A 15,233-nucleotide genomic window follows, 5' to 3' on the forward strand; every position below is an offset into this window, starting at 1 on the left:
TGAAGCTGACAGACAGACAGAGACAGACCTTCAGCAGTCAGACATTAGTGAAGCTGCCAGACAGACAGACAGACCTTCAGCAGTCAGACATCAGTGAAGTTGACAGACAGACAGACAGTCAGACAGCAGTGAAGCTGCCAGCCACCAGCCAGACCTTCAGCAAACAACTCTCAGCTCTAGCTCTGGGTCCCTTAAGCCTAATTCATAGTCTAGACAAGTGTAGCTCGACAAAAAAATGTTTGTGGTCAAATGTGGTTTGTGGTCCTAAATTTCCCTCGGGATAAAGTATCCATCTATCTAATAGATGACGTTGCACTGTAGGCTTTAGTAGTCCTACACCAGCGACAAAACATTGGAATAGAACATCTTCTGTTGTTTCTGTAGCAACAAAGCTAATGTTGCATTTAATGGTGAAACTTAGTCAATATAATAACATGTTGGTGGAAAGACGACATTTCAGAGATTTAGGAGGAGATATTAGAGTTTGTGCTCCTGGGGAGGAGAAGAATCAGAAGGAGGAGCGTGAGAGCGCTAAATATGTCCAGGGTAGAGAGTGGGGAACACCTCCTTGTTCAACAGACGAGGGAGGTGGAGGAGGAGCAGTTCTTTGGCTGCATAACGTGACCACGGCAACACTCCAGAACATAGAACTTTGAGGTGCCATCAAATCAGAGTGTGACAATGTCTCAACCCTTTCAAATTTTTGACACCCTAGCAGACATAATTGTTGTCTCTTTGACGTCAGTTTTGGACTATAAATTGGGCTTTAGGGGGTTTGATCTACGCTTTCAGCAGCACACTCTCTCATCGTAAGTTCGTGTTGCAAAGGCAGTTCTAGGTCAAGAAACAACCAAAGTGAAAAACAAATCAATAACTCAACATCTGAGAGTTTAAACACACATCAATAGTTCCAGTCCCACCAGAATCCTGCCTGTCAAACATCAGTCATTTCACATTTGAGGCACTAGAGGGCAGCCTATGCTCAGGAATGAGACTGGAGGCACGTCAAACTCCTGAGTGTGTGCTCAGTAACCTGACGGATGCCGTACAGCTACAGACACAACACATCAAGGAGCTATGACTGTGCGCTGAGGCAACGTCAGTCTGGTGAACGAACAAAAAAAAAGAAGAAGCAAAATCCACTAAGCTTCAAAGAGACAACCAGTGGTGAGAATACGGTATAGGTCACTGACGCCTCAAAATTGGACTTTATCCCATGAAACTATGTATCAGACTGGGTGGAATGAGTGCTTTCCACCATTTTGACCATAATCGTCAATGCGCATTGACGGGATAAAGTCCAATTCTGAGGCGTCAGTGACGACAGCAACTGAGTGAAGTCCACACATCTATCCAAAAGCAACACTGATTAACCGCTCGCAGTAAACAGCCCAATCATGTGTTCTGCATAAGGCTAGAAGCAATGGTGCAAAGGATTTACACATCTAACAAGCTCCCATAAAACAGGATTCACTTTAGTGATGTTTCATTTGGCTCTTCTTCAGACGAATCACACCCTTAAATAGCCTTATTATTTAATAAGCATTGTCACACCCTTAAATAGCCTTATTATTTAATAAGCCTCATCAAGTACTGGTATCAAAATAACCATTAGCTCACTGGGTCTAGCTAGACATATTTTGTGAATGGGCTGGGAAATTCATTTCTAACCTCTTACCAACCAGAATTAATTTATGAAGACAAAATTAGGTGTGTCAGGTTGTGAGGTTATGTTTTTTTAATGTGAATAAAATTTGAAGGCAAAATACATTATATACATTCCTATATTAACAATTTCATAATTTTGACTACAGATGACCTCTAAACAAATTATGATATTTTAAAGGCCTTTACTAAAGTGGTATTTTGAAACATGCCAACAGAAGTGAAATTATCATGGATTTATCGTCAAGGTAAATCTGTGAAGTTAGTGGTATACTGATTTTCGGTAATATCACCCAGCCCTATGCCTGATTCAGAACTCCATTTTGTTTCTTGGTGTGTGCTCGTCCTCTTAGACATGCTGCATGGCACTCTGCATGTATCCCAGGAGTGTCTGGGTGAAATGACCTTTGACCCCGAATGACAAGATGAAACTGAAACAAAAGGCCAACCCACCAGAGGAGCCGTCTCAGTGCCCGAGCTTTGATCAGGAGATCTGTCACAGACACACCTCTCCGCCACCCCAGAGGACGCCGGAGCGCAACGAGCCACACATTACAAGAGGTCAAAAGGTCACCGTCCGGTGTTTACGTGCATGTTTTGATAATTGTGTTTTTGTTAGATAACTCCCAATCCCAAAGTAATTCCAGCTGCATTAAGTGGCTTTGGCTCACACATAATGCATTGGCTTCTTAAGTTATAAAACGTTCAGCAGTTTTCTCCATGGTGGTGACTGCGTCCATGTGGCTGGCCAGCTCATACGGAGAGTTACGGTCTGTTTACCTGCTAATGTACTGGCGGCCCCGCAGGGGAGGCTGTAATTATGTTTCCAAATCTCAGCAGAATGTATCAGTGCTTTTGAACAGTCCCTGCAGTAATTCCTAATCAGCCTTATTAAAAGCTAATATCTCTAATCCCTCCCAGCTCTCCAATCACGCCCACACCGCCCCACACTCACACAGCTGCTCCACTGTCACTCCACTCTCAGCTCAACACAGAGGAGCCACCAAAGCACAGAATGCTGTGAGAGAGAGAGGGAGAGATAGAGAGAGTGAGAGAGAGCGAGCAAGAGAGAGAGAGAGAGAGAAACATTTACATTTAGTCATTTAGCAGACGCTTTTGTCCAAAGCGACGTACAAGGGAGAGAACAGTCAAGCTAAGAGCAATAAAAAGCATGGTGTAACAATAAATACTACTTTACATGAGAATTAGAAAACAACGACCTAGAAAAAAGGAAAAAGAAGTGCAGGAATGTAACTGCTGAAGTGCAAGTTAGTTGAGAGTGAGCGAGCGAGCGAGCGAGAGAGTGAGTGAGTTAGAGAAATAGAGAGCGAGCGAGAGAGAGAGAGAGACAGAGTGAGTGAGCGAGCGAGAGTGAGCGAGCGAGAGTGAGCGAGCAAGAGAGAGAGAGTGAGTGAGAGAGAGAGAGTGAAAGAGAGAGACAGAGTGAGTGAGTGAGCGAGAGTGAGCGAGCAAGAGAGAGAGAGTGAGTGAGAGAGTGTGAGAGTGAGAGAGTGAGAGAGAGAGAGAGAGAGAGAGATGGGGAATGAGGGTGAAAAACTAGAGGAGCCAGAGTAACAGTCATCTGAACATTCCCTTAAAGCACCGTAGCGAATGTTATTAGCCCCCAAAAAGGGGATTGTGAATAAAAAGCAAAACATTTTTTTTTTCATTATTTCAGAAAACACAAGCCTGCTCTGACGTAAACCTGCCTTGGCACCAGGCATCCGGCAGCTCCGTCATTGCATAGCAATCACAGCCCAGCTGCCACCACCAGAACCCATATTAGAGACGTGTGCATTCCTCTTACTCCTACTTTAAGCTCAACGTTAGCCACCCAACTCATTTGCGTCTTTTATGCACATTCGTGAAGGCAGATTTTTGAAACCCTGTGCAGGTGATGTCAAATGAACTCTGATGAGGAGCTTCTCTTTGTTGATTGCAATTCTTGGTGAGAGGATTCACAGAATGATGCGAATGAATGCGACTTTAGCTTTTCGACTCATTGGCCCTAATGCGAAAGTACAAAAGTGAACGGGCTCTGCAGTGCGTTGGGGTCCTGTTCGTCCTGTCCAGACTTATTCTCCGACACTGATCAGTGGACTATACAGTAACCCTTACTAATTTCATTGACACAGGGCATGGTACAATCTTTCAATACACAATGAATGAAAATGTGCTTACCACGGACAGAACTGTTACACATCAGGGAGGAGCAATTGCTACTGTGTTACACTACTCAATTTGTACAATCTTAACCTTTTTTTTTTAAAGGGGTTTCATACACTACCTGATTATTTCCACATTAGGCATAACACACCACACGACTACACTCACGCAAAAATGCAATCCTTGCTAAGAGACACAAGATACAGTAGTGAGAGTATGAATGAACAGCTGAGGACTACTTTTTTTGCGCTCAGACCAAAAAGTTTGGGTAAGATGTTGGATGGGGAGAAGCTATCAGTCTGACCTATATAGGCTGCAGTGGGACTTGTTGTTGGAATTGTAGCTATCTAACGTTAATAGGCTGAATCATTTTGTAGCCTATCGCTGAGTCTATAGCCAACTGGGACACCATGGAGACGCCATGGAGACGCCATGGAGACCAGGGGATGCTGGAGGGATCCAGTGGCGTATAAGGCCAGCGCTGCTTTCACTTTCAAAGCAACAGGAAATGGACTCGCATGTCTGTGGTGTCTCTCTAGGTTGGGACCAGTTAGATGGAAGATGCCTTTAGCAACAAAAAATAAATAAATGAAAAGGTTTGCCGTACTTTTGTTGCTACTGCTTACCAATTGAATGTGCTATACGTTGATGTTATTCACTTTAACGAATAGGGCTTTAGAGTCAGAACAATGCTTATTAGGAATATATATTTTAATATCTGCGCTTCAGTTAATTGGGACTTCATCGATGATCCATTATATGTATAATATACAGCTGCATATACGTATATGCAGCCAAAAAAGCCAGAAAATCATAATAGGTGCTCTATCAAGGAACAAGACGGAACTCCCACACCTTTGAGCAAACACACCCAAGCATTGTGCCGCTGACACACCCCAGCATTGTGCTGCTGACCCACCCATGTTTGTGCGTAGGATCTTTCACTTGGTATTAAATTAGCACAATGATTTTGCCAAGTTATTAAATTAGCTTTAGTTCATGCGTGGCTGCCTTTGCACGTTGCCAGCCGCATCGCCTGCCAATCAAATTAGGGCCCATTGTGTTTATACTGGAACATGAAGAGAGAGTTCTGGAACCTGCCTCCAATGCCTGTGGCTACTGGTGCAGATCCCAGTGCAGGACTGTGCCTCTCATGATGCAGGATACACCTATCCCAGTCCATAGGCTATCCACAATGGTGGCAGCCCCAGCCACACATTCACGCATCCACCCTCTTGCAGTCCCATTCACCTCTAATGGCAGTTCATTCCCCTGATAAGAGCCCTACTTTAAGATTCCTCAGAGAGATCTTCCCCAGCCCCTCCGTACCTTCAGGCAGCCAGGGAATCGATACCCATTCATGTTTTAATTCAGCCCCCCGCTAATCCCCTGATAGCGCTCTTGGGCCACTCTCCACCTGTGCCAGTCAGCGGGGACCTGTTCCAGACGAACACCCTATTTCTCGCAGTGTGCTCTGTCTGGTGTCGCCGCCTGTAGTGGCGCTGACGTCTGGAATCAGGTGCGTGGGATGTAGCGCACACCAATGCCCTCTTGTGCCCTGTGGTTCGCCCCGCAGTCGCCTCACATCTGTCAAATCTGGCAGAGACGGACTATCGGTCGCCTGATCTCAGGTCTCTCGGCTCGACGTGGCTAAAAATAGACTGGGGTGAAAATGCCTCTAAAATGGAGGAAAGAAGGGGCTACTCACCTCAGTCCTACTGTATGCCCAGAAATGACATGTTTCACTAGGCATGCCGTGTACAGTGAACAGGACTCTAATATATGAAACATGTCATTACATTGACCTGTATGGAGGCATGGGCCATATGACAAAGGACAACAGTTCCTGTGTCCAATCATGCCAAAAAATTAACCCTTGCTCAACACATTTGTTCTCTTCTTATTTCGATGTTGGGAGGGGAACATGTCTGCCATTGTCACCATGTTCTGAATAAGAGCCCATACGAAGCTGTCTATGGAGCCAATCTCCTCCATTTAATCGCGTTCCTACCTGAGACCGCTGCCTACAGCTATTAATATTATTATTATTAATATGTGAAAGAACAGCATCTCCAACACCAGCCGTGGGAAAGCAATTACCCTGCGTATGTACTGTAATTTTCACACAATACAATTCACAGAGCCCAGGTCAGTCTGCTTATTGGCTCTGGCTTCATATTGTTTCTCTCTTAATTACATATAATCTGCATGGAAAAGCAACGCGTGGCACTTATGAGTGGGGCAGAGAGGGGTCAGAGTGTGTACTCAGCTTGGAGGACAACATAATTACTGATGCTCATTCAGGCTTGTGACGCCGAGACACGCTTCACACTTCAAATAATAATAATGAACAATTCACTAACGCGATGAAGGGGAGATGCTTTTTTACCAGCTGTGAAAACACGTCGCAAGCTGTGAGTGAATGTAACACAGATAATGACCTATAAAACGCTTATAAAAATAAATGCAGGCATGCACGCGCACACACCCCACAAACACACACGCGTATGCTTCTCCGTGCAGAAAGCGGTTTGATTGAGCAAAGGGCTGTTTTTTATTCTGCTTCTCTTCGACATCTACGAAGCCCAACTGAGCTCTGCAACCGAACCACAAAAAACATCTTTAAATAGACCCTCTACACCTCAGAGATAATACAGCAAAGAAAATGGCATAAGGAAATAAATGATCTTGTCATTCTGGTGATGCAGATTTCATATATAAGCTCTTTAAAACCCCAGAATGGCTCATTGGTTTATAAAATGGCAGTTTGTAAAAGGCAGAGCTGACACCTTCCCCGTGACTTCAGCAGACTGCAACACCCAGGCATTAAACACATTCATAACTGTCTCCTCCGGTCCCCGAGGAACAATAACTAATTTCTCCGGGATTTAAGACAAGACGTTCCCTTCAAAAGTAACATATATTCCTTTGGAGTTTCACATATAAACAAGCAATGGCCTCCGTGATGAAGTGTCAGGGCCAGTCTCCTGTTGGTTAATTGTTTTCTAAGGAGTACAAATAGGTATTCTGTCCTTTCTATTTGTTGTTTAGGACCACAGGCAAGCTGGACTTACCGGTCAACTGCTGGGTGGCAGAGAGGGCGGCTGTCCTGGGGGGATAAGTAGCTGTAGGATGTGGATCCTCCCACCACACGAATCTTGAACAGCACCCCTCCGTTCTGTCAGGGACAAAATCATACGGTCAGACACATTTACAAAATGGCCACGAGGCCCACTGTTATGTGGAAAACCAGAACGAGGAGGAAAGGCACATTCGGAGAACAGTGAAGGTTTGTGCTGTAGGCAGGAAAGAAGGGCCAACACACAATTGGATTTTCTGTCAGCCTGAGGTAAGCTGAGTCCTGTATTCAACCCTAGTTCAAACCGTGAATTAAAACCATCCATTTAATAAACAACAAGAGTCCTGGCACTGACATTAACAACACAAATATCCAAGTGTTTTGTTTTCGTGCCAGTTTCACAAACATCTGGCGAGGGGAAATAAAAGATAATTTATAAGGCCAGAGAAGACACGAGTTTGAATTAGTGAGGAGGGAAGAGGAGACCGGCGTTCCTAATGGACTCATTTAAAATACTGCCACCAGAGAATAGAGTCGCAGCCAAGCATAAAATGAAATAAATTAGGTAGTTAATAAGACCTAACCAGCAAATGAAAAGGTCAAAGTCTTTTGTTGGAAAAGTTGAGCACACATTTGTATTTGAAGGAATGAACAGAGACTTATTCTCAACTACGCAAACAAGGCCCCTTCACACTGGTGATGTGCTCTTCAAAAGGCTTTGGGAAAAACAACACACCTTCAAACAAATTGACTAAAAACCTGGACTTTCCTGAAACTCAGGCCGAATGAGCATGGTGAGGATGAAGAGATAACGGGACTATACCTCCTTTGAACACGCCTTAACTCATTCAGTATTTTAAGACAACCTAAAAGCACAAGTGGTACCAAATAACACCTCCACTTTGAAACCATTCCATGTTTAAATATTTAACAGTAACACTATTCCATATAACAATATTCTGTGTTGAAGTATTTAAAGGGAACACTGAGTATTATGAATGTAGTTAGAAATGCTAAGTGAGTGTAAGTTTTCCTACTGTTAGGCGCAATGTGTTACCTCCTGGTATGAAATGTGCCGTACAAATAAAGCTTGATTTGATTTGATTTGATTTGATTTAAGGATTTGTACCTGGAAGTCTGCCCTGGAGAGTCAATCACACTGTTGGAAATAGCATCGCCTCCCTTTCACATTCTGTTTGTTTCCACTGTTACCATAGTAATAGCCGGGCTGGGAGATTTGGTGCATGGACAGTGAGCAAGTCTTTTTAGCCTTATTTATTTTCGACCTTTTTGAGCAGTTAGAGAAACAATGCTTGCACCATTTATTTCCAGATTTAAACACAGACTCAGGTACTTTTAATGTCTGTTTGACCATCCTTCGTGGAGTTATGGATCTCTCCCCATTCATTTAGATAGGAGCCTGATCTTGTTTGCCAGCAATAGCTGCCGGGAGGGGTTGCAAGATGGCTGCCGAGTGGCAAGACTTGCCTATAAGGACTTTGGTTTTAGCCTCCTTGCTAGGAGGCCCGCCTCCTGAGTTTGAGTCTGGTTCTGGACTGTTCTTGTCTACATGTCGACATGTGCAGCCCTCTTCCTGTTGTTGTTTACATGTCTACATGTGCAGCCCTCTTCCTGTTGTTGTTTACATGTACATGACTATCAGTATGGTAATGTAGTACTAACAATAGAGATGTCCCTATTCGTCCATATATTTGTGTTCTTGTATAGTTTGTTCAACATAATTAGGTCATAATTGTTTGTGCACTGCTTTCATTCCCATGCCTGACCCATGCGGTTACAGTTAGTGGACTCTTCTGCTGTTGAGCAATCACACTTCGCATTTTCTCGCAGACAATGCATCTACAGATAACGTGCTAGCGTCCATGCCACCGGAACAGCAGCGTGACGGATAACAAGAGGCGCAGGTAATACACAAGAGCGTGGCTGTCTGGCGTCTACCGGTTTATGATAAACAACAGAATAGCTTTTTTTAATTATCAACATAATGTGGGCCTGGGCAAGTGTTGCAATTTCTGAAGTATAACCAGGTCTATGTCCCTGGAGGGTTTGTGTGCTCATTCTGTCAAAACAGACACACACATTTGCTGTGATTGTGAGTCTGGGGTCTACGAGTAATTGTGCCGTGTGAGAGTCGGGAGGAAGAGATAGAGCTGCAAGAGATAGTGCTGCCCTGCCAGGCTTTCAACACCACAGAAAAACCGATTCATTGACTGGGTTTGCTCCCTTATACCGCCGGTCAGCTCAGCCTTGTTGGCCTAGATAAAGGAGCCTGCTATCTTGCTATTTTTATGGGTTGATAACCTTTTATTACCTTCCCATAAAACAGGTTTGTGTGAGAAGGCAACCACACAAGCCGAGGAATGTGACCTATTTCCATCTCCCTGCTGAAGACCCAGAGTTGACACCAGCTGTGGGCCCGAGTCAAGGCTTTCTTAGCAAACGAAATGACAAGGGTTATCTGATTTAACCGCTGTGGGAGCACACGGACAAGAGAAACCTTCTTTGATAGGACCAGAGAAGGTGCCTTTGATCCAGGCGCAGTTCTCCTAATCTTACGTGAGACTGGGACGGTGCAGATACTGATCAGTAAACAGTTGTGAAAGAGTCTTCTGACCACAAGCTGGTGTCTATCAGACTGGCCTGACTGCTCCCTCAGTACACAATGGTGAGGGCAGGTAAAGGCGGACACAAGAGGTCCGCTGGTCTGAGGCAGGGGTGAGCATATTAACAGTTTTTGATAGCTAACAGTTTCTAATATCTGACAGTGTACAAAAACTGGGGCTGGCCATAAGGCTACAGTAAATAGAAAATGCATCAGGAATGTAGAAGGCCACAACCTTTAGTTGGGAGTGTGTTTATAGATCAATACTTTCGCAGGGGCTGGTGACAGAAAGTCTATGGCTTGTATATGAATTCCTGACTTTCTCAATGTTATTAAATAACTTTACTATGTTTTAATGGCAGTATAATCTCTTTACGCTATAGAAGTCACATGCTACAAAATATATTCCCATCAACATGATCACGATTCACTTTAGAGACTTATTTTAACACAGGATTTCCCAAATGCTTGTATCAGCCAGCACTTTCATCACGGACCATCTTGCCTATACATTATAGACAATTTAGCTTATTGACAGTTTTTATACAACTTTATAACTTTAGATAAAACATACAATAACGCTATTACCATTACTGGGGTACCACTAATGTTGCTAAACCGCTACCTAGCTGCAAATACTAGGTAATGTTACTAGCTTCCTGTCCGAGACTGACTCTTTGGCAGTCTCTTGCCCGGTTACTCTCTCTTTTTCTCTTCCTCGCTTCCTTCAACAACGTCTTCCTCTGTTTCTTGTGCCTCTGCCATTATGTCCATACGAGAATACTGCGGAAGCTTCCTCTTATAGCTAGCAGACGGGTCTAGTTGAATACTGCGGAAGCTTCCTCTTATAGCTAGCAGACGGGTCTAGTTGAATACTGCGGAAGCTTCCTCTTATAGCTAGCAGACGGGTCTAGTTGTTGTTGCGTGAGGTGGCGCCATAGGTCTCACGCTCTCTACCCCAAAGTTACATGGCATTACGCTCTACCCCAAAGTTACATAGTGCAATACCAGGCGTGCTGGGGCAGTGGCACAAGTGAGTGTACCACCTAAATGATTTTGAAACAGTTATTTAAATGTGAAAGTGTTACATAATGTTGCTTTTTCAACTAGACAACTCTGCTTCATTCATCCTATATTAAACTGTTAAATATCTCACTCAGATACTTTTCTTTCTACTTGCTTGTGTCTGAATCTGAAGTGAATCTGTAGAACACGATCACCTTTATGGCCACGGAGCTTTGAAAGTAGTCTGCTAAGGCTGGCAGAATGCATCGTGGTTTTATCGTCATTCTGGTATGAGTTTCTCACATCACAACACATCACAAAGGCTGATGTAACATAATGGCTGAGAGGTTGATGGAAAGGCAAAGAATAAAAGGGCTAAGGTAAGTCTAAGGTAACACACACACACCATAACAGAAAAAGGTAACACACACACACACACCAGAACAGAAAAAGAAAAAACACAGAAAAAGATAAGGCTGTTCATCTCCCTCTTTCTATCAGCCCTGCCTGTTTTCCCCTGAGCTTTACTCAATAGTTTAAAAAAAAAATACTTTTTAGCTCAAATCTATGTCCTGAATACTTATTTGTTGACAGCTCCACACACAGGCGTGAAACTGGGGGGGGGGGAATCAATCTCTTGCAAAGCCAACTCCTCTCATGCAGAATAAATTGTGCAAAGGACTTTCTTTTCAATAATTTGGAAGTATTAGGATTTGAATAGAAGGGCAGAATAGATTCAAATGTAATGTTAATGTGACTAGAAGGGTGAGTTAACAGGAGTTAACATTAGTAGAAGTCAAGGGTATAATAGTTTTCCATTTTCAAATTCGGTTTTTATTTTGATAATAAATCTGTATTCAATCTGAATTTCTGTTTAGTTTTAATTCGTTTTCGTTTATTATTATTAAACGTTTTAGTAATTTTAGATAAGGACAAAAGTTGCCAAAGATGAATGCAAAACTAATCTGTTCATCACTGAAGATATCACCGGCAGCAGCTCATATTCGGCAAACCAGAGAAACCATCTACTGATGTAAACGAGTGAATGTGAGCGCTTGGAGCATGGAGACACTGGGACAAAGACTGCACCGCGAAACAAGCCACGTTTGAATAGAAATCAGTGGATTTGAATATTACAAAACTCAGCCATACGTTCTTTAAGTGCAGGGATCAGAATCCCTGCTGCATCGCTGTGTTCTCAACATCTACGCCACAGTTGCTGTTACCAGAATTTACCATTAATTTGCTTGTACCGCTTTCACTATTAAATTCAAAATAGTTCTAAACAGGACACAACTGACTTCTTCACCTGATAAGAAGGCCTTATTCAATTAGTTAGCATCCTGACATGCTATGTTGTTGGCTATAACTACACAGTATTGTGGGAGTGTGACACCCTTGAATGGATTTGCCATTCAAAATTATGAAACAATAACGGCAATACTATTTTGTCTTTCTTACTTTATTTGTATTCGGTTTTTTTTAGCAAACAATATTAGTTTCATTTAGTTTAACATTTCCATGATCTCTATGATCTTCTGACATCTTCCTTAGTTTCTTGTGTAGTGTGCATGACAGGAATGCAGCTGGTGTCATTTTAAGAGCCCACTGTGCTCCTGATAATTAAATGTTGATTAATCTTAGTTAATGGCTCTGTTGAATCTTGAAGAGGTGTGCTTCCTTACTGAGTGGTCTCAGGACTTTATGAGTCATTCACATTATTGTTGAGAGTCTCTATGTTTGTTCTCTGAGGGAAAATGAATATATTCATGCAAAAATGATATAAAATAAATCCTCATAGGTAAGTCCTCCCTTCCCAACCATCCTCCTTCTCCAGGAGTAAAGAAGGCAGGCATCAAACGTGTACCCCAAAAGTCTTATGTGCACAAAGGTGCATCATTTTGTAACTATGTGCACGTTTACCTTTAGTATATATCTGGTAACCTTTCTTCGTCATTGAAATGCATGAAGTGCATGTCCTTGAATGGAATGTTTAGTTTGACCTATCCACGTTATCTATGTTGACTCTTTAGTTTTAATGTCCACCACTCTCGTGCTGAAAACTTCAAAGAGAGTTTCTTTACAAACTCCCCCAAACCCAATGCTAATACAGCCTCAAAACAACACAGGAGATCCAGTATCAGGGTGTGTCCTGCTCAACTGAAACCACATTAGTAGAAGAGGAAAGAGCCGAGGACATCCCCTCTACTGATTGCACCCGATGTCCTCCACCTTTCACAATGTTACTGTCATTGGAAACACACCAAAGATGTGAAATAAAGAGGAAAGAAAGATATGACTTCCTGTTCAAACATTTCAACTCTCCGAACATGTCTTGAGCGTTCAATATTTAACCACTGATGTGGTTAAACTTGCATCACCACGGTGGTGCTTAAACTTCATCGAATAGGATTGACATGAATAAGCAAAAAACCAAAACCCAGAGCGTGAAACACTCACACATGCAAAACACAAGTAAAAGGTTAATTTCCTTCCAGTTGCTCTGAGAGTCTCACGAGGCAAAACACACCAAATCAAAACCCCAGCGTGGGGAAAACAAAGACTCCTGCTGTGAGAGTCTCTATTTGCTCCCGACGAGAGACGCTTCTTCTTGCTAATAACCAACCGTGTCAACAAAACCCCAGGTGGCTTCAGGAAGTCGTATGAAAAACAATGTAGATGTAATGCACATTTGCTACCTGATTGAGGTTCACTGTAGCATGCAATTAAAGCGCACAGATCGAGGCCCGTGTGTGTGTGTCTGTGTGTATGTGTGTGTGTGTGTGTGTGAGTGTGTGTGTGTGTGTGTGAGTGTGTGTGTGCGTGTGTGTGTGTCTGTGTGTATGTGTGTGTGTGTGTGTCTGTGTGGGCATGGCTCACTGACAATAAATAATTGATCTGAGAATCACAAGGATGCTTATTTATGAGAAGAGAGGCTTGTGTGTAGGGGTGGGTGGTGTGATGGTGTGGTGGTGTGATGGGGAGGCAGGTGTTTACCTGTGCTTGAGCGCTATTAAGCATCAGGTAGTAGAGTTTACTAAGGATGCTCTGTTGGAACTGGTCCCATGAGAGGGTCCTCTCTTCACGCATCAGAAATGGAGGTCCAAACCTAAAGAACAGAGAAAGAGAGATGAAGAGAGAGAGAGAGAGAGAGAGAGAGAGAGAGAGAGAGAGAGATATGGAGGGGGGCATGGAGAGAGAGAGAGAGAGAGAGAGAGAGAGAACCAACAATTTAGCTGAACTGTATGCTAAATGGGATTTACAATGGGAGTGTAGCTGAAGGGGGGTAAAGTCCAATAGAGGACAGAGCACACATCTGCAAAAATGCAGTCATGTATTTTACATGTTTTCTGGCCTAATTCTATTTGAAGCGGCACAGTTCTTCAGAAATGTTTTATTTTAAAACACCCCCCTTCGACACAAGGATACCAGGAGGCAGGCTAAGAAGCTCCAATCAATAAAACACCAGCAGCCTCTTCTGAAAAGTAGATATGATCATGTGCACTGGAGGGGAAGATTCTCTTTTGAGAGGGGCGACGGGAGCGATGAAAAACATTAGCAGGCCTGTAATTATCACCGTGGCTGATCCCCATGGCACTTATCAGCGGCTGCGTGCTTGTGGGCGCCGATATGATTTGTGCGATGGGGTGTTTGTTGACCTGTGACTGTGCCGGTGGATGGCATCCATAAACAGCCTTAATCTGAAGGGATTAGAGCAAAGCTGAGGCCTAAGGACCTGCACGCTTGATATCAGGCTGGCTTTGTTTACGCTTTCTGTGGGCTTAAACGACACCACAAACCAAACTTTGCACGCTAACTCAACTTTGACCAAGCAGAGGCCTTGAAATCGGTTCATAATCCACTTAAAGTGTATCTTTCATTTTTTTTTTATTGCAATAGCAAGCTAGCGTTTCACTCAGTTCAGTTGTGTGGACAGCGATCTTGGAATCTCCATGAAGATTTTTTAATGAGCACTTTATGTCTGCTGTGTAGAAACAATCACTTGACTTCACTTATACTTGACGCCATTTATAGCCATGTCCTCTGAAATGTGGCTGTTTTCAAGAAGTGCTGCTTTTACACCTCTAGAAAGCCTCTCAATCAAATCTGGGCCAAGTGCTGTTGACATCTACCAGTCAGAGGCAGTAAACAAACTCCCCCCTCCTTCGGAAGAGGGGCGACAGCTCTCCTCAGGTACTCAAATGTCATCCTGACATTCCGGAAGCTTCCTGGGGAATACCCGTCATCTGCTCCTGCCTGAACCACTCATCCAAGGGCCAAACGTGAGGCACGACTCTGCGCCCTGATTGACATGTACAGGTTAATGACTGGCACTCGGCTGGGCACACAGGGTGCAGTGCCTCTGTGCCCTGATTGACACGTACGGGTTAATGACTGGCACTCGGATGGGCACACAGGGTGCAGTGCCTCTGTGCCCTGATTGACACGTACGGGTTAATGCCTGGCACTCGGATGGGCACACGCGGTGCAGTGCCTCAGCCCTGCGCATCAGAGACACCACGGAGGACTCTCCCCCCCCCCCCCCCAGCACCAATCAGGCTCCGGCTCCTCTCTACAAATGACACGGCAACTGAATTATTGAAATCTCTGTACGGTGGTGCGTTCAGACTCAGGCGATGTATGATCTTCGCTCGGGATGAGAGTGGGGTTTCACAACACTGGGAATCTGGTGAC

General features: G+C 43.8%; 1 protein-coding gene across 1 annotated transcript in view; it reads right to left on the bottom strand.

The window, feature by feature from the left end:
• Nucleotides 1-15,233, bottom strand: part of usp43a (ubiquitin specific peptidase 43a) — an 83,110-nt gene that overhangs the window by 3,447 nt on the left and 64,430 nt on the right. Inside the window, exons 8-9 of the mRNA XM_031563793.2 lie at nt 13,536-13,647; nt 6,906-7,009 (exon numbers count right to left, since the gene is read on the bottom strand). Coding sequence (XP_031419653.2) covers nt 6,906-7,009; nt 13,536-13,647 — 216 coding nt within the window. The remainder of the gene's footprint in view (nt 1-6,905; nt 7,010-13,535; nt 13,648-15,233) is intronic.

Source organism: Clupea harengus, chromosome 26 (genome assembly GCF_900700415.2).
Source record: "Clupea harengus chromosome 26, Ch_v2.0.2, whole genome shotgun sequence".
Taxonomy (NCBI): Eukaryota; Metazoa; Chordata; class Actinopteri; order Clupeiformes; family Clupeidae; genus Clupea; species Clupea harengus.